The 24,929-nt window shown below is 33.6% G+C and overlaps 1 protein-coding gene across 1 annotated transcript in view; it reads left to right on the top strand.

Moving 5' to 3' along the window:
• Nucleotides 1-47: 47 nt before the first annotated feature.
• Nucleotides 48-24,929, top strand: part of LOC143073174 (DC-STAMP domain-containing protein 2-like) — a 31,642-nt gene continuing 6,760 nt past the window's right edge. Inside the window, exons 1-12 of the mRNA XM_076248515.1 lie at nt 48-219; nt 9,148-9,320; nt 10,883-11,065; nt 11,890-12,060; nt 12,300-12,401; nt 12,862-12,982; nt 17,901-17,974; nt 18,253-18,318; nt 19,672-19,885; nt 21,636-21,793; nt 22,373-22,537; nt 22,888-23,055. Coding sequence (XP_076104630.1) covers nt 98-219; nt 9,148-9,320; nt 10,883-11,065; nt 11,890-12,060; nt 12,300-12,401; nt 12,862-12,982; nt 17,901-17,974; nt 18,253-18,318; nt 19,672-19,885; nt 21,636-21,793; nt 22,373-22,537; nt 22,888-23,055 — 1,717 coding nt within the window. The 5' untranslated portion in view covers nt 48-97. The remainder of the gene's footprint in view (nt 220-9,147; nt 9,321-10,882; nt 11,066-11,889; nt 12,061-12,299; nt 12,402-12,861; nt 12,983-17,900; nt 17,975-18,252; nt 18,319-19,671; nt 19,886-21,635; nt 21,794-22,372; nt 22,538-22,887; nt 23,056-24,929) is intronic.

Below are 24,929 nucleotides of genomic sequence, written 5' to 3' on the forward strand. Positions count from 1 at the left end.
CCAAATCCGGAAGAGAAACGTATAACTTTCGGATATTCCTAGATTCCAATAACGTCATGTAGAACGAAAAGTGACGTCATAGAGACTATGCCAAAAAATGGCAGATCCACTGTCGATTATCATCAAAGCGATCAAGGTCAAAATAGCCTTGAACAGGCTATCACGATTAAAAGAAAATGCAGTTCGGCTGCACATGGGATTGCCCCCGAAAACGAAATGGTAAGAAATCAGTTGCCTACAGGCTGTAATCATAAATATCTGCCACAAGGGGGTCTCATTGGGGAGTTTTCGATCCCGGATCCCGCTTACTGTTTTGTCCGATTCCCGTATCCCGCTTACACTATACACTTAAGCAATTTCTATTTTTTTTGTTATTTCCCGGGTCCCGCTAGACCTCATTTCCCGTTTTCCCGACACAATAATTTGACTTTCACGTGTCACGCTTACAAAAAATCACTGCAAAAAATCGGGCAATCCCGCGTCACGCTTAGACCCCAATGAGACCCACCCACAACGCACCAACCCCTTACCCTGCCAACCAATTTTTTAAAGGGGGTTCCAAACCCAGGATAATGGAGGTGTGTTCCAACTAAAGTGTACCCTCCAAATGCATAATTATCATAGTCAAAAAGGGGGGGGGGGTTCCAACGTCCTGCCCCCTCCCTTTTCCGCTACTACCTCGATCCTCTGATCAATGAAAGTTTGGAGTCGGACTCAATCCACAATCCACACACATTCTTTATGAAATCATATTGGGAACTGAGTAGCATTAGAAACGGTTTCAGGGAAAGCGAAAAATAGGGGTACCGACTAGCTAGAACTTGTGCCGCCTTCGGAATGTTGAAACACTTTAGTTTACAATAAGTTAACCGTCATGATTTTAGACATCTGATCCTCAATACTGATCCTTAAGGCGAAGTGTACGTAATTAAACTACACAATGGATTTTTTTTTAATTTTACATGTAGATTCTGCTTGTAAAAATAAATCGGAAAATAAAATAAAAAAAGGGGGTAACCGTTTTCGTTTTTGAGATACGAGCTGTTGAAGTTAACAGCATCATACACCAAAATTACAAAGGATATATAGGGAAAATCGTGAAATTCGGCAGGAATTGTTACATTTCCAAGATTTTCTATCATATTAGACAATCGATTTTTTTTTAAATTTATGAGACGATTCTAAAATGTCTGAGGAATCGATTGGTGCAAAGAAAGTCCTTAGCAACCGTGCTACTTTTCAAGCTATACCCTGTTAAAGTTGAATCTTGAGTGTAAAAAAACAAAAAAACGACAACGTTATTGACGTCGCCGCAACAGTTACGACGCTTCATATAGTCCTATACTTGTATGAAATGTATACCGTTTTGTTGGAGTTCGTGTTGCTCGGTCTTTAGTTCTTTATGTTACGTTTTGTGTACTATTGTATTGTATTTGTCTATTATATTCGGGTGCGTGCGGAGATCTCCAAGCTAGAAAACGGTTGACATTTTCTTCATTACGAACTAGAACTATTTTCGACCTTGGTGCCTTATTTTTTGTTAAAATCTAAACACTGCGACGTGTTTTCAAAATCTTTGTTCCCATAAAACTTCATTTCATCAAGGTCTCTTCTCAGAATATCAGCCATCTGTCTGGCACAGGATAACAAACCAATAGTTAAATAAATTTAAGTTGCGTGGTAATTCTTAGTACATTTGGGTAAATTAATCTTATCTTTGTGCCGCATAAAGCATCTCTATAATTCAACACATCCCTGAGCCACGACATTATATATTTTATAAATTGCATGCGCTTCTTTTTATCACAATCCAGACCGGCTAGTAACCGTTGTATAACTTTACACGTCTGAAGACGAATATTTGCGTGAAACATTTTTGTATGATTTTTATTTCTGGAAATCAATCTGAAATCTACAACAGTACATTTCCGAAAGTCGGGCTGAACCTTTACTTTTATGTGCATTCGGGATTTACACAAATTGTAACCCGAATAATTCAGCCGTATTATTCAGCTGATGTACGAATGCTACATTTCTCAGTCGTGTGGGAGAAAATCGGACATGCAAAGGGCTTGAATTATTCGAGTCACTCAAATTGAAACTTGGGAATATATTTCTAGCTGTTCAGAATTCGCGGAAACAAATGATTGTTTTTCGGCATTACGGTATTGAATCAATAGAGATACCAATTATTTCTTTTAACAAATTCGAATACCAGTCAGTTTATAGGACTTAAGTTTGAAATAGGGGCGGCAATCCATTCATTTTATCCAATCGATTGAAAAAGCCTTGAAATATTCGATAAAAAACGTTGAATGTAAATTATATGAACTCCAAAGTTTCATATTATAAGACTAGTAAAACACAGGCTTCTCAATTCTTGTATGATTATGAACTAGGTGAAAACCTAGAGCTGACCGAGTGCGAGACCATCATGGATAATCATCGAGGTCGTTAAACACCCCTTGCAGTAAACTTTGGTTAAATTTAAAAAAGAATCGAAATGTAATAGTCTGAACACATTTCACCTCTCATTCCACTAAATATTAAATTGCAGTTACAAGTATCACAAAACTTTCCTGACCTCTTTTCTTTAACCATAATAGAGGGAGGAGGGAAGGAGGGATCCAGATCCCGAAATCCCTGGCTTAAAAACACGAAATCCGGCGAGATCCCGAATTAAAAAAAAAATTAAATTCCGACTACCCGAAATTCGGAAATAGAATTCCCGGATCCCGAAAGGGTCAATCCCGAAATCCCGAGCTTAAAAACACCCGATCTCGGAGTTCCGATAAAGGTCCTACCGCCCCCCCCCCCCCCCCCCCCCGTTATTATATATTCTATTCATTCATAATCTTGAATTGAGACTTGATACTTCAAAATTACATTTTCTTATTTTGAATGATGCACACAGGCACAATAAAATAAAACAGATTTCGCTATATATCTCTTCGAAATTGGAATTTGTGAAAGAAGAAATGACGTTATATTTTATCTTACATGTGTACTTTCAATTTCAATATGGTTCTAAATTTAGATTTAGTTTTCCCATAAATTGCGGACGGAATAGAAGACACCTGTTTATTTTCTGCACATGTAGAAAAAGTTGAAAACTGGGAGTTGAATGACATAATTTTTACTTATTTTAAGATAAATGTTAGAGTGAGACAAACTTTAAGTTACTGAGTAATTTTTGGGGCATAATTTGTTTATTTTTTGTTTGTTTTCCGTCTTTGTTCTTCCGACTGGTAAGTTTTGCACTAGTGGTCAAATTATTCTCTTGGTATCGTCTGATTTCTTATATGAATATAAATCATGTCCTTAAATTTTCAATTGCACAAAATACGAACATTTCAACGTCTTTTTAATTAAACAATTAAATTCACACGTCTTTCATTAATTATTTGTAACCTATTATAAAACTTTACGTTGAGTACTGTGTTTTTCGTTCAAGGCTACGGCTTTTTAAAACAATATTGTTGGGTAAGGTTTCATTTTAATTAATTTGATATCAATAGAAGAAAAATTGTTACATGTTTATTTGTTTATTTGTTTATAATTTTGCTGTGAGGCGTTTTTTCTTTCTGTTGATATCATAAACGCGAAATGCCTTCTCCTACGCGTCTAAAAAAAACAACAAAAAAAAACAGTGTTTTTAAGTCAGGCTGCACACAGAACAACGTACAGAATGCTGTGATTTCTAATTGGAGTTATTTAGATAATTTCTATGAGGTTTAAGACAGCACAGGCGTGCTTGTTGGATTCATTATAGACCGCAGAAAGTAGTTTCTTCGTGTGTCCTTTCTTGGAGTAAGGGAGATAACTTGCGTAACTAACGACGAACGTTTTTAATCCCGTATTCCGCTAGAGGCGTGCAATTACGTACACTTCGCCTTAAGATACTCCGTCAACAATATCATATGTTATATCATTTTATGTGACATCGGGAATCTCGGCTCGAGATCAATCGGGACTCCGACGAATCATTAATTCCTCGTCTGTAAAGTTCCGAAGTATGATAAGTAATACACAGATAAGAATAAGACGAAATTCATGTTTTATTTATGATTATTTAGGGCCTTGTATTTATCCATATTTATCGGTCATCAAAATGTACAACGTCACCTTCCTTGAGAAAAATTTAAAGGAGGATAAAAAGTTAAACCAAGACAAGTAGAAACTACTCTTCCATGTGAAAGGGTTCTTGGGGTTTCTTTTAATGATCTTTTGAAAAAGATGTTTGCAATATTAAACTTGTGTCTTTTAAATAAAAGTCATACTAAAAAAGACATCTTTCGCCGAATTTGCGAGAGTTTTATCCACGTGGTTTTATCCGGATTACAAAACAATAGTTACGGTCTTTTAAAGCTCGACAACCGTGAAAGGCCACAAAAAAAGTTGATATCATTATGTCAGAAGCTTAAATCTTAATCTAGAATTTGGGCTCTTTTTAAATGTTTTGGTATGATTTCTGAATTTTCTACGATTTTCCTAATTTGATATTAAATTATTTTGTCAAACGCACGTGTCTTTCAATATGGCAATGAAGTACGAATATGCAAAATGTTGAAATAAGAAAAAAAACATAGTGTCAGAACGAGATAACATGAAAGGCAAACAAAAGAGTTGATATCATGGCATTATAAAACCCTATTTAGAATTTGAGCTCTTTTTTATTGTTTTTTGAGCTCAAATGGCCCAATGGGCCAAGTGAACTTTTCTCATCTTTTTGCGTCCGTTGTCCGTCGTTGTCGATGTTCAGCAAAGTACGGTCTACAAATAAGTCAGCATGACCAAAATGGTCAGTTGACCCCTTAAGGAGTTATTATCCGTTATAGTAATTTTTAACAATTTTTTGTAAATTTTTACCAATCTTCTCCTCTTGAAACTTCTTAGACAAATTCAACCAAATTTGGTCAAAATCATTATAAGGGTATCTAGTTTAAAAAAATGTGTCCGATGAACCCACCTGCCAACCAACATGGCAGACATAGCTAAAAAAAAAGAACATAGGGGTAAAATGCAGTTTTTTTGCTTATATCTCTGAAGTGTTTAGAGCAAATTTGACACAGATAAACATATTCATCAGGTTAAGATATATTTGTCTTGAAATTTTCAGACGAATCAGACAAACTATTGTTAGGTTGCTGCCTCTGAATTAGTAAATTTAAGGAAATTTTGTTGTTTTTGGTTATTATTTTGAATATTATTATAGATAGAGATAATTTGTAAACAGCAATAATGTTCTGACAGCAAAGTATGATATACAAATAAGTCAAATATGACCAAAATGGTCAATTGACCGCATAAGGAGTAATTCCCCTTTAAAGAAAAATGAACAATTTTTCGTAAATTCAAGGAGATATGCTTAAGCTAGGTTCACACTGCCGATCAGATCAACTTGATGATCCCGATTGTCCAAATTTCCACGACCAAGCTCAACCAAATTCTTGATCGGTCCTATTTACGACTTCTACCCGACCGCCATCCGACTGTACACGACCTTAACTCGACCAATCACTCCTTAAGTTAAAGACGTCATCAAGACTCCATCCCGACAACAAAATAAATACTTATTCGATGATTAAGATCAATTCACGATCTTTACACGATCTTTACTCGACTAGCTAGATCAAATCATCTATTCACGATCTCAGCCTGATCTCTACCAGACCAGATCGACCTGATCGTATGTGGGTCGTAGGGATAATCGGGAATTGGTCGGGTATGCACATTTTTAGTAAAAAAACGTCCGATTTTTTTTTATTCCCCGCCGCTTCGGAGCGGACATTAATTGTCACCCTTGAACGTCAGTATGCACATACGTCCAAAATGCAAACATGACACTTTATAATGTTATATATGATAGCTGGGGCATTATTAATGTCCCATGGACACATTCTGTGTTTATTTGGTAATATTCAGTAGAAGGTCCGAGTAAAATCATACATTTAAAATATCTACATAGAAATAAAGCAATTGGATTTGTGGGCAAGGTGCATCTGATGGGGCAAGTGGTAAGAGCTTAGAGAGACAGATAAATAGCTGAGACGGAGTTTGTAGAGTGTATAGAAGACGAACAAAATGGTGTAAACAGCAACGGGCGCCGAGAAATCTAGGTGAGGCAGTGGCTGACACGACGACCACTGTGTGGGAAGTATGAGAGACCACTAACTCAACAAAAAGGAACCAAAGCAAATGCTTATAAAAACTTCCTCATAGTGGACACTGATATCATATGTAATGGTAGTTTTATTGCTCTGTTTTGGAAATGAAACCACAAAATGAGATTTGTCACGTCTGGATTAGTACTTATGTTAGAATGCAATATACATTAACTTTACCATCCCCATTTCCTTGATTTCTTACAAATAAAGCGTACTGTTTATCAAATATATTTGCATAAGTATGTAATCAGTATTTTTACATAGATTTCATATCCAGTAGTTGAATGGTTAAAGAAATTTGTTTTTCTTTTTGCTGTAGGGCAACAACCTGTATGTAATTGCCAAAAAAATATTGCAAAAAGAGGGCAAAGATGTCACATATTTCCCCAAAATTTGACTGGACTGATACCTTTTCTGGAACAGTTTACAACTTTGCATATCAAAAGATCAAGAGTGCATTTCTTTCTAACCAAAGTTTGGTGAACGTTGTGTGCCGTTTGTTATAGTTTGTTAAACGTTACAGAAGTAGAAACAAATGCATCGTTTGGTTAGAGGGGATTGAAATTTTGAGCAATTTTAGACAATGTTTTGACAAGCAAGAACACGTTTAGATAATAAGCTAGAAAGAAATGCATCATTTGAACTAACAAACGACGAAAGACAAACGCATTTGCAGCGAGTGTATAGCTTGTCAAAGATTAAGCAAACTTGCAAAAGTATGTTAGAAACAAATGATCAAAACATGTGCTCGCTGAACAGTTAGTATCATTACTGTAAAAAAGAAATTGGCACCAAATAAAAATTTTTTTTTGTCTTTCGTCTCATTTTTGTGTGAAATTGCGTCAAAAAGTTCGAATGAAAAGAAAATGACTCTTTGGTGACCTATTGTTGTTATTGATAATTTCTGTGTCATTTGGTGTTGTATCTGTGAAGAGCTGTCTCATTAGCAATTGTACCACATCTTTTTTCTTTATGCTACAAACATTTCTGGACAAATGGAAAATACGGACAGACAAATCAGAAAATAGCCCATAAAACAGGTAAAATATAATCTTGATGTTCTTATAAACCAACTTTGAAAGATTACTTAGTCATCAGCAGTCTAACAATGAGTATTATTGCACGATTACTACAATATTCGCCAGTGCCAAAATTGCAGGATTTTCTACCCTTCCGGAACATATGAGATCATCCCAGGTTTTGTTGGGTTACGTGTAGCTAAGTTTTTAGTTTTCTATGTTATGTTGACTGCTGTTTTTCTTCTCGTCGGTTACCGTTTTTGCTATGGCTGTGTCGGTTTGTTTTCGACCTTTGAGTTTGATTGTTCCTGTGGTGTTTTTTGCCTCTCTTTTAAAATGTTACCTCTCCTTGCAAAAGTAAAGACACGTACGTACTGTTATTGGAGGATTTGTTGTACATTTAGAAATAATGTTGCCAACATACTTTGCGGAGGCAAAGTTATAATAGTGAATCAGATCTGCACACACTTTTACAGAATCGCGAAGCAGTCATGTGTTCTCGTGTATGGCCGAGTAGAGATCGAAGAATGGTCGAATGTGGTCGCAATGAGATCGGGTATTGGTCAATTTGGTCTGGGATAAAATAAATATACAAGTCGCAGTGATCTTGAAGCGATCGGGCATTGGTCGAGTTAATCTTGAAATGATCGAACCTTAGTCGAGCACAGTTCGAAATGATCGAGTAGTGATCGGTAAAGTTATTGTATTCCGACCAAACTCGATCTCTATACGATCCTTTCCCGATCAATTCGACCACTACTCGACGAATTCTCGATCTCTTCTCGAGTGACTTACTTCTCGATCCGTACTCGAATGTTTTTGACATGTCAAAAACTCTCGATCGATGACGAGCGAGGTAGACTATCCCGAACATTCTTGTCGATTGAGTCAGACCAGTCTCCCGATCATGTAATTTGGCTTCAACGGGCTTGATCGAGTTGATCTGATCGGCAGTGTTAACCTAGCTTTAAGCCGCCTAACAAACAACAACAAGAATGTGTCCATAGTACACGGATGCCCCATCCGCAAGTTATCATTTTCTATGTTCAGTTGACCGTGAAAATGGGGTAAAATCTCTAATTTGGCATTTATAAAATTAGAAAATCATATCATAGGGAACATGTGTACTAAGTTTCAAGTTCAACTTCATCAAAAACTACCTCGACCAATAACAATTCATAGATTGGCGATGATTATGGTACGACTGCCAAAGAAAAAAATCATTTAACCAGAGTCCAATAAACGTGGATTTAATCTGACAATAATAGTTCACCTTAGGTCCTTCAACAATGAGTAAAACCAATAGTGACATACTGTTTGGTCAGTTATAAAAGACCCCTTCATTACAAGTTTTGTGAAACAATTCAAACGGAGAAGTCAACATCGTTATTTATGACAAAACTAGAAACGAAAACAGAATTAAAGTAATCAACCCCATCCAATGAATTACAGGCTCCTGACTTGGGACAGACACACAAGGATGTGACGGGGTTAAAGAGGCCTATATATGGCACAATTGGATTTCATTTAATTTCGGAATTTATATCTTTAAATAAAGAAAAGAGACATATATTTGTTTTAACTAAGACAGTCGGTATTTTATGTTCTTGAATAATTTATCAATACATGTAATTGAAACATATTTTTTCATATTAATCATATTAAAGCTAATCAGGTTTTTGATTATGCGGATGCTCGTGAATGTCAATAACTTTCCAGTTAAGGTATCCAACAAGTTATTTTCTTCCATAAATATTTTTTGATCCCAACTCTTTCTTTGACAGTTATTCCACGTGAATCAAAAGACATTTCTCAAACCCTAAACGTGATTTGAGCACCACAGACGAGTTTCAACTTGACGAAACGAACGTCCGACTCTGGTGCACTGAATTATAGGCATGATATCTTCCTGGTTTTTATTTTCAACCATATTAATTTCTCTCCCTTTATTCCTATTTTAGGACAGAAGAATGTTATGCTGGATTCATGTCGTCCCTTAGAACTGCCTGTTGTGAAATATTTACACCCTGTTGTGTTCTTGGTAAAATCAAACGACCAGAAGTACCAGATAACTGCATTAAAAGAATATTCTTTAATGGAACATATGAGAATGACGTATTCAAAAATGTTCTTGGTCAGTATAAAGAGTATTTTATCCTTTTCCTGTCTATTGAATTGGAAGCTTATGTTATAAAATATATACTAAACATTTTAGTTCAGTAATTGCATTAGGACTGAAATCGACCACTTTTGCTTTAATCTCATTCATATAAAAAATATAATGTGGTATGATTGACAATGAGACAACTCTCCACAAGAGACTAAGCAACACAGAAATTAACAGCTACAGGTAACCATACGGTACGGCCTCCAACTTTTTTTGTAATAAATTTGGGAAAGTTGCTTCTAAAACAGTGACGAATGAATAGTAGAAGATGTCTTTACTGCCGACGTACCCTGTCTCGCAGGAGCACGCGCGATTCCATCAGGGTGTGTTACTTTTGTTTTGGCTTCTGAATAAACTTGAAAGATTTAAGCATCGGTTTAACTGCCCTGTTACCTGAATTTATATAAAACGGAATAACAATATCAATACAGAACATGTAAAACCATTTCAAAATGATAAGATAAACTTCTGTTGTAATTTACAGTTGACTGAAAATAGAACTTACGGCGTATCATTTGTCATTCGAGACGGTTTTATGTGTTCTGATTTTTGTTTTCATGCTTACAGTAGTAAATTTATAAGTTAGAACGACACGTTAAATCATTTCATGAACCTGATGCGCTTTTCTTGATTTACCTTCGTCTGGAACGCTCAAAGCCAAATACTTGAAAGCAGAGTATGTTCAAGAACCGAAACAGTAAATATCTTTGCTCTAAAAATATGAATACAATTCCACCGTTCACACGAATTTGAAGACTTTCTTCAAGACTTTTCAGAAAAATCGTTGTAAATCCGACTGTTGTACCCCTTTTTTTGACATTTTAACCTATTATGTCTGTTTGTTTTGTTCACACTTCGCTGTTAATCTAATGGAATTGTATGCGACTGTCATACAAGTGAGAGATAATGCTAGCTATAAAACCAGGTTTTATCCACCATTTTGATTTTTCTGCATAAGAAAATGCCTGTTCCAAATCAGGACTAGGACAGTTGTTATCCATTCGTTTGATGTGTTTGAGTTTTTGATATTTCCATTTGATAACGGATTTTCCGTTTTAAATTATATAATAAGTATTTTCTTTTTTTTGTTTTGTCATGATTTTAAAGTAGAGCTGTTATTTTTTGTTTTGTTTTGTCATGATTTTAAATTAGAGCTGTTGTTTTTTTTTTGCTTTGTGTCACCTTGCTGGTTTTTGATGTTCGAGATAAAAATGAAAAAACTGTAAATAAAAATTTCAAAATAAAAACTGAAAAATTGAAGGGAAAATTTGAACTGTGTTGCGTAAATGTCTATCCTTATTTTTTTTTTCGATTTTAAAAGTATATTTAGACTGATAAGTTGTTTGTTTCAAATATTTTTTCAACACAGCAATTTCGATATGGAAACTCGGCATCAAGATTGGATGTTCCCTGGATTAGCTTGTAGATTTTGTAAATTTTAATTGACGCTAAATAGAATAAAAACAAACACGCCCTTAAATTGACATTGTTCGAATTTTATAAATCTATTTCAACTTTTTTAATTGCAGGATTCATTTTTGGTGTGTTAGTAACGATTATATTATACTTGATCATGGTATTTCAAATAAAATTTACACCTCTGACGTCATCATTAGTATGTACATTTCTTGGTGCTGTACTAACATTAGGACTTGCTTTTACGTCGCAGACAAGATTAATGGTTTTACTAATGATCCCACAGTTCTTCACAAGTAAGTGGGAAAATAGAACTTAACATGTTCGTCAAGCTGTTCAATTTGAATGTGTCTAGCTCTATTTGCATATAATACATATTCCTCTTAGACTATTTTCATCTTTGCGTTTACCTATTTTGTGAAATGGATGTAATTAACATGCTTATATTTGCACATACTATATTTCTTCTTTTTCATACCTTGCATAAACCTATTTTATGAAATTGATGTAATTAAACTGTGTCTTCTATATTTTCTTCTGTCTTTATATTATCGATTTAGATCAAAGACTATTCATGCTATCAGCATGTTGTCTGATAACTTGCAAGATTTATCAAGAATTTTTTGTAATCTATCTTGCAAGATTACTAACGATCTAGCCAATCGCATTAGAATCACGACAGATCTTTCACTTTCCCACGTTATATTAATTTGTCGCAAGAATACAAACTAGACCACAAATATTCTATAGCGCAAAAAAAAACACCATAATGATTCTTTTATCATCTTATATAGTTTGATTATCTGATTTTTCAATAATCCCACCCTTTCCCATATAAGAAAAAAGGCAACAGTAGTACACCGCTGTTTAAAAGTCATAAGACGATTAAGAGAAACAAATCCGGGTTACAAAAAAAAACCGAGGAAAACACATCAACTATAAGAAAAAAAACAACGAAACAACAGAACCCTGAATTGCAACAAAAACATAATGTAATCATAAGTCATTCCTAAAACAATACTTTTGTTGGACAATTTTTACTGCGATCGAAATGAGAGCTTGTTTAATATTCAAATGTCTAGTTATGTTGTTAGTTCCCTCTAACTTTATTAAATTACAGGTAAAGGTAGAACATTTTTGTTAATGTATGCTGTTGTACTTGTTATGAACCATCCTGTACAGAACTTCAACAAAAATGTACTTGTTATGTCTGACAGTTCAACATGTGGCCAGGAAATGGCATTCAATCAAACAAAGGAAGTTATTGAAGCAGCGTTTTCTCCAATGGCAGGTAATCTAGTTAGAACTATGTCAAACAAAAAGATTTTCTTCATTACAGTACATACATTCCAGAAATTTTGTTCATACGAAACAAACTATTTTGAACTAAACAAATCTCATTTTCATATGTTCGGCTATTTCGAATATTAAGAAAAACAAATGGTACTGATTTCTATCCAGATGCAACTTTCATTGAAATTTATTCAAATGAAACATTTTCATTACTCCATACAACGGTTTTTTTCATAGGTGTAATCAATATGATAAACAAGTTAATGGATGCTCTAAAACAGTTTGCGGCTCTGATACGGAAGGCATTTACAGCACTGCAGTCAGCTATCACAGAAATAGGTAAGCATGAGAGAAAAGTATTTTAGTCAATCTCAATACGTTAAGTAAGGCTAACTTACACTGAATGCGATTTGAAATTTAAGTATTTGTTTTAAAAAATGACCCATTTGAAGTAAAGATGACATTTGTAATGGTACCTGTCCTTTAAATTTGTACAATTATTCAAGTTTCTTAGAAAATTCAAATTCGTCAAGTTCAAATCTCCTCAAGACTCTCATGCATATCCAGAACAAGATAAATTTGGTAATTAATACGAAAGGTATGTTCTGAAAGGTAGGTCGATTGGAATGAAGGTTGTTTTTAAAAGTTTGATTGCCATTGGAAAATAAAGGCATGTTGAGTAGGAACAGACACAATTGTGAAATTAAGGAGGTGTCAAAATGAAATACAAAATTGATCGTTTCCATGTTGAATTTTCATTTGTGACATAACAAACTTGATACATGCTTATTTTTTGTAGCTGCTGTGCTAGGCAGGGCGTTAAAATGGCTTGGAAACATTGTAAATACATGTAACGAGAAAATGGGTCAACCTTTCAGGAGATGTAATAAAGCATTTGAAACTGCTTTTACGAGATGCAAGTACGTGATAAGAATTTCAGATCAATTATTTCACTGCAATATGATAGTACAAGCATCACATTGAAACATTTATATAGGTATTGGTGAACAGTTACATGACCGGTGACAGTTACATGACCAGACGTACCATTGCTAGTGAGGTAGCTTAAATGGTTCTCCTGAATATAAAATCTAAACAGCAAGCTTTCATGGACTGACCCCTTACCGAAAAAGACCTTGTAGAAACTTTTGTAGCACACTAGCAACAAACATTGCCGTAAGTTCACACCAAACAATTTACCATCCAAATGAAGCTTACGGCAAACATTAATATTTTCGTCTGTGCTTTTGATTTGGCCATTTATTTAGGGGATTTTCCGTTTAGAATTTTCCTCGAAGGTTGGTATTTTTGTCATTTTACTTTTTGCAATCTAACTGCAAAACTTGGTGTTTCTACAAACTTGCGAAACCTTATTATCTGTTTTCCAGCAAACTTTTTGTTTGCCGCAAATTTGTTGCAGCCCTGAGCAAGTCTATTCAGCAAATATTTCAGTTCTTTAAGGGGGCTTGTGTAGTTTACACTTAACAGGTAAGACCCTGTTCTCACTAGTATTTTTTTTTATCGATCTAATTTGAATCGATCTAAATAAAACCAGTTTGCGTTCACATTATCTTTAATCATAACGATCTGTATCGGTCTAATATGAACCACTGCGTTCACACTACAACTAAAACGCAATCGATCTAACCTTTTTGCCCGTAAAACTGTAAACACTGTGTTTAAATAGAACTGATTTATCAAATTCATGTGCTGATACACTGATACACACATTTGGAAAAAAAATTGGATAAAGTTATTGTTTCTCTTGAATCACAATTTAAAATTTTGATACTGGTGTTATTGCAGTTTTCTTTAATTTTGAAAAAAATAACTGTAGCAACGAAGTTACAACACGACGCCGGAAATACTGCGGTTCCTGCAAAGAACAAAAATCAACATACGAAAAGAAGACACAGATTTCGCAAATCTATGCAATGGCGAAGACAATATGTTTACAGTTTGTTTTAAAGGTCTTTTAACAGAGACATATGGGTTAAACAACGAACCTCTGAGATAGTTTTGCCGCTATACATGCGCATACGTTATTTTCGATTCAATCGTACTAGTTTAAACCGATCTCTGCGTTCACATCTGAAGAAAGATCGGTTTACTTTAGATCGATTCAAACTAAACTACCTCTTTTGGTGTTTTAGTTTAGACCGATTGAAGATCGATCCAATGCGTTCACATTAGCCCTTAAATCGATCTAAAGTGAAGCGGTCTAGTTTAAATCGATAAAAATGTCCTAGTGTGAACGGAGTCTAATATACACAAATAACCTTATGGTATGTCTTAGAAAGTTGAGAGAATATATATACAAAGGAGACAATCAAAAAGTCCAATAGTATCAAACATCAACATAACCAAAAAGACAAATGACAGAACACTACAATTAAAACAAAAAAACGAGCAATACTTACCCGTCCTAAACAATGAGTGAACTCAGGTTCGCAGCTCCCGAAGGGTATGAAGTTCCTGTTGTCCTAGTACAAACTAATCGCATAACACATTGCAAGTTCAAATTAAGTGATGAGTCGCCGTTAGTCATGTAACAAAATATGAAAAGAAGACAAAATGGATATATGCTTTAGCACGAATAAACTCATCATATATACCAGTCACAGAAATTTCAGAACGGTAAGGTGTCCGTAAAATTTTCAAGATGATAACTTTGACTTTACCATTTGGAACCCTTAGAGGATTTATTTGTTTTATTGTTAGCAGTAAATCTCAATCAAGGAAATCATGAAAGTGGAATCCATTGGTTATCGTATCTACTGGAAGATATATAAACTCATGTGTATGCCTTGATCAAGAGTTGCTACACATAAAAGGAGAGAAAAAAAAACAGTGGTAAATTTGAAAACATCTCTTTTAGTTCTCAACAGACGATTGGTATTATTTCTAGATTATGTCAAGACACATATCTCTGGTATCTTTTTTTATTTTTTATTTCAATTTCATTTTGGATAAATATAGCCAGCATAGTCACACAAATTTAAATTAATAAATGAAAGGACACAATCCATATAGCGGAAAGTTAAATTAAAAGTTAAAACAGTTTTTTAAATTTTGTTTTGCATAACTCGTTTATAAAATTTGCCTCGTATATAGAAAATTGACAAGTTATGGATCATTGTTGGTTCCCATAGAAATACCGAAAGTCTGTTAAAAAAATAATTTCTTCCTACGTTACAATATGTTAATGACGGTTTCTGTGAACTAGAATAATGAATACATAAACAGAGTAGACAATTCAAGTGTTGTTATTTTACTTAGCATTTATAGTTGTTGTAATTTGCAAAGTATAAATATTTGGCAACTCCTTTAATACTGGCGCAGTAAACAATCGTCTGTGGCTTTCTAATTCGTTTCCACTTCTCCTGCATTGTTTTATTCTATTATGCTCATTGAATGTGTATAACTAAAATACGGTAGCAATTTTCGAGGATCCAAGCTGTAATGATAAGCAGTTAATTGTAATCACACTGCATCAGTACGATCTTGTCTTGAAGGTTGTATTTGGAAAGACAAATGATGATCTTCTAGCTAATTAGAACAATATGATAAAAGTATTGTCTGATTGGTTAATATAATACAAAATACAATAAACACTACAAATTTTCAGAAGCTCAACACAAATAGCCACTAACACAAAAAACACACCTTTGAATGAATGGAGTTTCAAGACCTAAAAGTAAAGTCTGTCGACAATGGTGTTTGATAGATATTGAAAGAAGTTTCAGTTGACGTTATGTCGACTTCTAATTCCATGAACTGACCAATCAATATCATATGCTTAAATCGTTTTACAACAGTCATTGAAGCTCTAGAATATTTTATTAATCAAACAGGGATTCTTTGTTAATATGACTTAATAAAAGGTTTTTCACTTGACCGCAACAAGCAGTTTACCAATAATTACATCTCGGAAATAAATAGAGAAAATTAAGATAACAAAACAAAAAAATGAGGGATTCAGAGGAAAGAGTAAGACCGGGTGTATCGACAAGGGACAAGGTGATTGTCTCCTGCTATGCCTACATCACCTGTCGTGATATCCACCAGCAGTGGCATCTACCCAGGGATTTAAAAAACTCATTAAAGGTACCAGGCTTAAAATTTAGGTCACAAACACCATGTAAGCTGTGTATCTAAGAGTATAACTTAAACACGTTATATATAAATTAATTGATACATTGAGAAGTTCTATTAGATTTAGCCGTATTTGGCACAACTTTTTGGAATTTTGGATCCTCAATGCACTTCAACGTTTTAGGTCACGTATACCATGTAAGCTGTGTTTCTAAGAATATAACCTAAACACGTTATATTAAAGTAGTTGATACATTGAGAAGTTCTATTAGATTCAACCGTATTTGGCACAACTTTTTGGAATTTTAGATCCTCAATGCTCTTCAACTTTTTACTTGTTTGGCTTTATAAATATTTTGATATGAGCGTCACTGATGAGTCTTATGTAGACGAAACGCGCGTCTGGCGTACTAAATTATAATCCTGGTACCTTTGATAACTATTTACACCACTGGGTCGATGCCACTGCTGGTGGATGTTTCGTCCCCGAGGGTATCACCAGCCCAGTAGTCAACACTTCGATGTTGACATGAATATCAATAATGTGGTCATTTTTAAAATTTCCTGTTTACAATTTTTGAATTTTTCAAAAAACTAAGGATTTTCTTATTCCTGGCATATATTACCTTAGCCGTATTTGGCACAACTTTTTGGAATTTCGGATCCTCAATGCTCTTCAGCTTTTTACTAGTTTGGCTTTATAAATATTTTGATATTAGCGTCACTGATGAGTCTTATGTAGACGAAACGCGCGTCTAGCGTACTAAGTTATAATCCTGGTACCTTTGATAACTATTTGAATAATTATACGCAAAGTTTCGCTAGACGAACTAGTTCATCAGGCGTGTGCATCTATCAAGGACTTAGGTGAAATCGGATGTCTGACAAAACCATATTTTTATAGCTTAAACTACAGAAAGATTTATTAAAGTTTAACATATCTATTGATATTCTATCATTGTATGATTTCAAAATCATTATTTTGATTTGTTTATAAAATCTTTTCTCGTATCTCTGATTGAGTCAATCAAGTTCAAGAATTAATAACTGGTGCACCCAAAATCTCTCTCCTACTTTTGTTATCCCTGTGGTTCCCAATTTTGTTTGTTCTCCATGATTTGTGACGTTTTCTTAATCATGCCCTTCTCTATAAAAATGTTTTGTGATTGGGCAGTTTCTTTCTTTTGTATAAAATGACCGATGGTTATTCAGTCGGATGTTAAATGGTGTTTCGTTTTCACCAACATATTGCAACTTGCGAGTTTCACACGTTAGAACATAAATACAATTTCGCGTTTTACAATTAGATGTTATAAATATGTTTAGAAAGTATATACATATATATAACATGATCAAGTAAGGAACTCATTTTTGTCCATCAGAACTCATAAAGCCTGCCTCGTTTGCACAAAGGAAGAACTACATTTGATAACTATTTACAATGTAAACCGATGGGAAAGCTGAATGACTGTCCAACAAATGCATTCTAATGACGACGAATGTAAAGAAAATTAAGTAGACCAACTAGCAGTTATGTTAATACGCTGAGAATGTTTTTGCCAGGATTAAATGTAAGATTTTTTACATCTTCTAGAACAGAATATTAGTAATTTTTATATCGACCACCCGGAAGACTTAATAGAATATAATTTCATATGAAATAATTAAACCTTATATGTATATGTAATGATATGATGATGTTGTCCACGGTGCTATTGTGACTTTGTTTTTTTTCTATTTAAGAGATGCTTTGGGTATTTTTGGATTTATTTGCCATGTTGTAAAGGCTGTTAGCTATGTTTGCTATATCTGCAAAAGTAAGTATCACTACATTTTACATTTTTATAAGCCTTGAAGGTTATATTTTAACTTTTGCTCACATTATCTGGTTTATAAAATGCATAAATCAAACTCAAAAATAAAAATTGAAGAGAAGGTTTGCTTTACTTGGTTGACTTTTTTTGGCTCTCAACAAATAAATGTATTGTGTTGAGGACTAAATTTTTTTAGTCCCTTTCTGTTTTCAAGCTAAACACCAATTGACATTTTGAATCAATCTGAAGAATACATACACTGTTTCGTTCTTTTTTTTCAGTCACAGACTTGCTTTGTATTATTGCATCCTGGATTAAAAACGTAGTTGTTGACAAAATTGTAAAACGTAAGTACTTTATTTTATCACTTAAATGTATCCAAAATAAGGCTTGGTGTCCATGCATTTAATTTTTGTATCCTTTGACAAAAGAAATTATATTGAAATTTGTATAAGAAAAAAAAATCAATCATGGCGGATAGATAAACTTACCTTAGAAAAATGCCATATTTTATAATGTTTGAAGGACAAACAACTAGTCAAATGTTCCAGTATCAGCAGCAGCAATATAGACAGTGAAAAGGCTACTGACATGTTAGGACAAAAATGTGGTTGTCACTGACCATGCCTCGTAACTTATTTTGCAAAGCAAAACGAGTCTACGAATAATTGAAACATAGCCGTGGTCATCTATGACATAGTGTTTCTGTCAACTCTCGAAGACATTATTTCTAGAAAACCATAATCAGCCATCATTGACAAGTTCAAGATACGAGTCAAAGTATGAAGCAGACTTAACCATGTTAACTGAATCTATTGTATTCTCTTAAGGTCGATGTGATAGATGCGTTTAATATAGTCACCAAAGTTTGAAACATTCAATGGCGTACAAAACAACTATCCTTGTTTTAAGATGAGTTTATTTACCACAACTGGGTCGATACCACAGATGGTTGAGTTTTTCTGCTCGGGGGTATCACCGTTCCAGTAGTCAGCACTTCGGTGTTGACATGAATTATTATTGTTATATGGTCATAATTATAAATAAACTGTCAACACCACTCTGAAATTTTCAAATACTAAGGATACCCAAGGAATACATTACCTTAACTGTAATTGGCAAAACTTCTGAAAATTTTGGGTCCTCAATGCTCTTCAAATACGTTCTTTATTTGGCCTTTTTAACTTTTTTTTTTTATTCGAATGTGATCGATGAGTCTTTTATAGATGAACTTCGCGTTTTGCGTTCAAAAGTTCAATCCTGATATCTGTGGTGAGAGTATTCAGTAGAACTTAGTGTTTAAGGATAACGTAGACCATCGTCGATAGTACTGTAAACCAACTTATTTTCGCGAGCGATTTATTTTCGCGACTTTCGCGAGTAGAAAATTAACGCGAATATAAATCGTCGCGAATATGTCAATCTTTGATCTTTCCTTAATAAACTTCATCAAGTAAATCAGATAATTACGAAATTAAATAGCCGCGAAGTGGTCAAGAAAGGGTAAAACGCGAAATAAAGTATCCGCGAAAATAACTGGTTTACAGTATGTCACAATCTAGGATAGCTGAGGACACCCATACTACTGTAATACGAGATTACAGTTCTGTGTTGCGCAGACAAATACATACATCAACAAACTTGTTTGCTCATTTTACGATTTATTATAAGTACTCAGCAGATCCATCTTTTTATTACAGCTGTGAAGTCTGCTATATTTGATATCAAGATGATGTTCTACTTTAATGTCACTATAAATTACCACTATGAATTTAATATGACACAGTCCAAATCATACACACAAGTCAGAAAAGATATTATGAATGAGGTGAAGGAAAGACTTGGCAGCTTTTCTGAATTTATGTCAGTGATGACAAATGTCATGTTATTTACCATTATATTTGTATTTATCAAGTAAGTTGATTTTTTTTGATTTTCTCATTTATGAAATATCATATAGAGTTTAAACAACACTTCAGAACCTTATTGCTCTTATTTTGCACAAAAAAGAACTACAGACATACTTTAAATGCATAATCTATTTAAGAAGTATACTTGTGTTTCAAATTTGAACTTTTTGAACAAAAACATATCAATTGATAGAACACAATTAAGTGATTGATATATCGAAATCGTCATAAATTCTGTTCATTTCATGTGAAAATAGATGAATGTCACTTTTTGTGTAAGAATGACAAATTTATGACAACTCACTCATTATGAGTCATTTTCCCACACCACTTATTAAAAACTTAATTCCAGATATGAGTTCCCTTAGCGTAAATATATCGTTTTTTCGGGCATAAGATTGTGCACCTTATATTTTTATATTACCTCAGAGTGATTTTTAATAACATTGGATTTCGCAAGTGTATAATTTTTGGAGACGACAGGCGTCGACAATCTATGTTTTAATTGTCTTATTACTAGTAATTCTTGCAACAGTAATGTTTTTTTTTTATTATGCTATTTGAATGCAAATTTATATATATAAAATCAGTTATGGCCAATAACATACACAGTTGTATATACCCTTATGATGGTGAAATTAAACGAACTTGTTAAAATATAAATACTCTAATTTTTTAAAGGGGCACTGGCTGTCAAATTCATGGTCACCGATTTGACTCAAATTCTCATATTTGATTTATAACAATGTAAAACATTTATCCAAACTATCAAAAGTCTAAAATAAACAGTTTACAGAGCATGGGGTAGATAATATATAGGTTCGTTTCGTGTGTATTTTAGTCCAGACGCCATCTAATTAACTATCGATTTGACCTCAGATCGAATTAGTAATCAAATGATTTACAGTAGTTTCCCTTTCATTGTTGACATTCTTTTTCTTTAAATAACCAGTACACGTACAATGCATGCGTTGTCAATCTCTAGCTAGGGGTTAAATTGAAGTTCACATGAATACGGATTTAAAGAGGTCGACTCATTCACTTGCAAGTGAATAACTAATTATCAATGTTTCTTCGCGGAATTTGACAAAATTGGCCCTTTTTGGCTGCAAAAAGCGAATTGTTATTTCACTATTTCACTTTCATTATTGATTGAACAAAAAAAATCAAACTTTAGATTTTTTATATATCTCGTAGCTAGTGCCCCTTTAAATTCGTGATAAAGTATCTTGACTTGTTACTTATGAGAAAGAGTCAAGTATCTCAGCAGTATTTGGCAACAACTTAGTACTTTATTGAGCTTTTTAACTTATTTGATTCGAGGGTCACTGGTGAGTCTTTTGTAGACGGAACGTGTGTCCGGCGTACACAACTTTAGGCTTGGGACCAATGATGAGTGTATGTCCTACTAATCTAATAAAATAATTCCTGCTGATTGTTCCATCAACATTTTAAGTTTAAATTGGCAAATCTTGGTAAACCAATAGATATGAGCAATCAATATATGTATAAGAAAATTTCAAAGATTAAATTTTATAAAAATAATTTTATAGTCTCAGCATTATTTTCTTTGAAAGGGATATATCAATTTTATTCTAATGAATCAGTCAGAAATCTCCATTAAACTTCACTCTTTCGACATATAAATTGTTTGGTTGGATTTTACCTTTAAAATTGCTTGAAAAATATCCATTTAATACCATAATGATTATTTGGCACACATTTTATCATATTTAAACTGCCTTTTGTTTCAGAGCAGTTCTATACAGACAGAAATATTTGAACAGCGATAAGTTTGATAACTATTACTTAACGTTCAAGGTACAAGAAGTTGATCAACGTAGAAAACAAATGGGAAAAGAAAGTATATACCCAATGACCAGGAAAGAGAAAGGAAAATATGTTTCTTCAAGTATGTTTTAAATGTTGTTTTTTTTGCATATGTTTTTCTTTCCAAACAAGAAACAGGTGTTGTGTTGTGTGCACTGACATTATAGTACTAGAGGGTCAGTGATAACTCTGGTGGAATCACAGTCATGTAGTGTAGCAGTAAACCCAATTAAAAAGCAATGTGCATAAATTTTTGCCTTCATTTTGCTGAATTATAGTTTTGCTTGCTAATCACTGTTATTATATTGATGATGTTTTATATGTTTGATCACATGAATTTCCTTAAAGCTCATGTATTACCATGTATATATGTGACGAATATATAAATTTAATTTCGTACTTAACCGTCTTCAATGTATCTAAACAAAGTAACATAAATGCTCCAAATGATTATATAGTACTGCATAAAAAGAAGAATAGGTCAAATCTAATAAAAATAAATACAATCCGACAACTAAATTGTAAAGGAAAAGGATATACAACCAAGCAGTGACAAATTGAGCTTGTTATTTGATACACTTTTCACAACAATTTAATTGTTTCTTATCACCATGAGACATAAAAGTCTTTAAAAAATTTCATAATCCACTTAAATTTTTAGCCTCCATAAAACTGGTAAGATCAGAGAGGAGCAAAATGGCCAAAGGAATTTTTATGTTATTCATAGCAGGGTGCCATGCTGCGTTTTATCTGATGTCGGATTATGGTTTATGGTGGTTGTTAACAATGCTGAAAAAACATTTGATGCTCAAAACAAACAATACAGGTAAAGTCATTTAAGTGGTATTCAGGTACTCATCATAATAACTTTATAATACCAAGATACGTATAAATTATAATAACTTTTTACTATACTAGTAATGAAGATACTTTGCTCATTTCAACTTTGATCTAAACATACACTAACCTACTGTATAAGTCTGGTTATAAGGGAAGGTGTCAAGATTTGTTTTTTTTACTTATCATTGACATTTTAGAAAAGACAAAAACTTACTAAAAGGAATAAAGGTCAAAGTGGTGCAAAAATTGTATGGTAGCTTTATGTTGTTTTATGTGCGTTTAAAAATTGAATACTTTGAAAGTGGAGATTTATTTTAAATGCGTTGTGTGTTGTAGTCCCACCACACTTGAAGATGCATGTACAAGGGAGAGGTGCTATGGCAGACATGTATAGAGCTATGATTAGTATGTTCGACCCGCTTGCTCAGGCTGGGGTTAAACTTGACACAACACCGTGCCTTCCAACACCATATGAACCAGAATGGGCAGTATATGATGAAATAGGCAAGTATACAGCATTTTCCATTTTAGAAGACTTGCATATAATTGAACGAACGAAATACAACAAACTACCGATAGTATTTATCTTGCAAATGAACAAAAAGATCAATAACACTGTTTTACAGGTATTTGAAAGAATGTGCTTTTCTAAGAGTGTCAGTTTGATCTAATATGTAATACTAGTCTTATGATTGGCAATCATATCACATCTTCTTTTTATATTATGTACAAGACAGGTGTTAATGTAAGTTCGCAACGTTGGCTATTTTTGTAAATTTTTTTGCTTACATGTATATTTACCCTGTAGTCGCACTAGTTTAGCTTCCTTTTGGAGTTAATGCGTTTCCCTCAGTATTTGTTTTGTCTCGCTTGCGAGGGTTGCAACATGGAGACAAAGGGATTACTATGCGGTGGTTGTGTAAACTGTATGTTTAAAGCTATATATTTAAGATTGTAGAAGACCTGTGTGCTTTATACCTTGTACGCAGAGGCGTATGATTCAACGTATCTGCCTGTCATCCATTTTCATTGTTCAGCGGCTGCTTGAAAAAAAAAACTGTTATGTCTTGCGCAAAACTCATGTATAATTAGTAATAGTATGATTGTATTTGATATTTGAAGCCTTGTGAGTCCTTCAAGTCCTTCAGATAGCGTCAACAGCATTTCATGGATCAATGATAAGTGTTAAGTTTAAGTTGTCATGTTGCTTATTTCAGAAGTATTAAGCTATCAGTTACCTATATTTTGTGTACGGATTGCTAGTTAGACATTCATGTCTGTCTGGTAAATGTCACTCGACCTTCACCTGATTTTCATGTTTCATCAGTTATTGTACGATGTACTTGATTATTACATGCTTTATCAGATCTCATTTGTACATGACACGATGACGAAGCTTATAGAAATTAGGTAGTTTGCAAAAAGGAAAAACAAAACATTGGTTTGATGAAAAGTTTGGAGAAAATATAACCAATCACGGAGAAACCCAGCTATAAAAATAGGAAATCAACATATTGTGTATGGAATGATTGTTAGGTGTATTTGTGTGACAAGCAGGGTTTGTCATACCTATACCTTTTTACATAGTTTATAGATCGATGGATCAAAGCTTTTAGTGAAATGCTAACTGTTGTATGATTGTTATGTTAACATTTCGGTCTGGTTGGCTTCTTTGACCTTGACCTCATTCAAATTGGCCATTGATAATGTTTAGTTTTTGTACTTTCATATCACAGACTTTCAACACGAGTTCAATCATGATAAGTAAAGCAGGCTAACATTTCAGCGTGTGAACTCTTTTTGTAAATAGAATTTATGAAATCAGATCAGTTAACTACTGTAAATTCAACATAATCTTAGTACCTTACTAAGTTAAGAAAACACAGTGATTTAAAATATTCTTATGTGACAATTATGTAATGTGTTAATTTTTGTAAAGCTTTCAGAAATGCACGTTTTTTTGTAATAATTTTTACCATGTCAGTACACCAGATACATAATGGATAGCTTTATTATGAACTGAGTTTTTTTCCTGAATAATGTTTAGTTTGCACCTTACTCCAAATCATTTCGAAGTTCAGTGGACATAATTATGTAGCTTACCTTATAGATATATTTGGGAATGTACGTAAAAAACTAAAATAAAAAAAAAAACGAACTCTGTGGAAAATTCAAAACGGAATGTCTGTACTCAAATGACAAAATCAAAAGCTCAAACACATCACACGAATAGATGACAACTGTCATAATCATGACTTTGAACAGCAATTTTCTGATGAAGAAAATGGTGGATTGAAAGTGTGACTTTGAATATTTATAAGTTCTTGCAAACCGAATAAGTGGTTTATACGATCCCACATTGGGTTTTGTTTGTCCCT

The sequence above is a fragment of the Mytilus galloprovincialis genome, chromosome 4, assembly GCF_965363235.1.
Source record: "Mytilus galloprovincialis chromosome 4, xbMytGall1.hap1.1, whole genome shotgun sequence".
NCBI classification, from domain to species: Eukaryota; Metazoa; Mollusca; class Bivalvia; order Mytilida; family Mytilidae; genus Mytilus; species Mytilus galloprovincialis.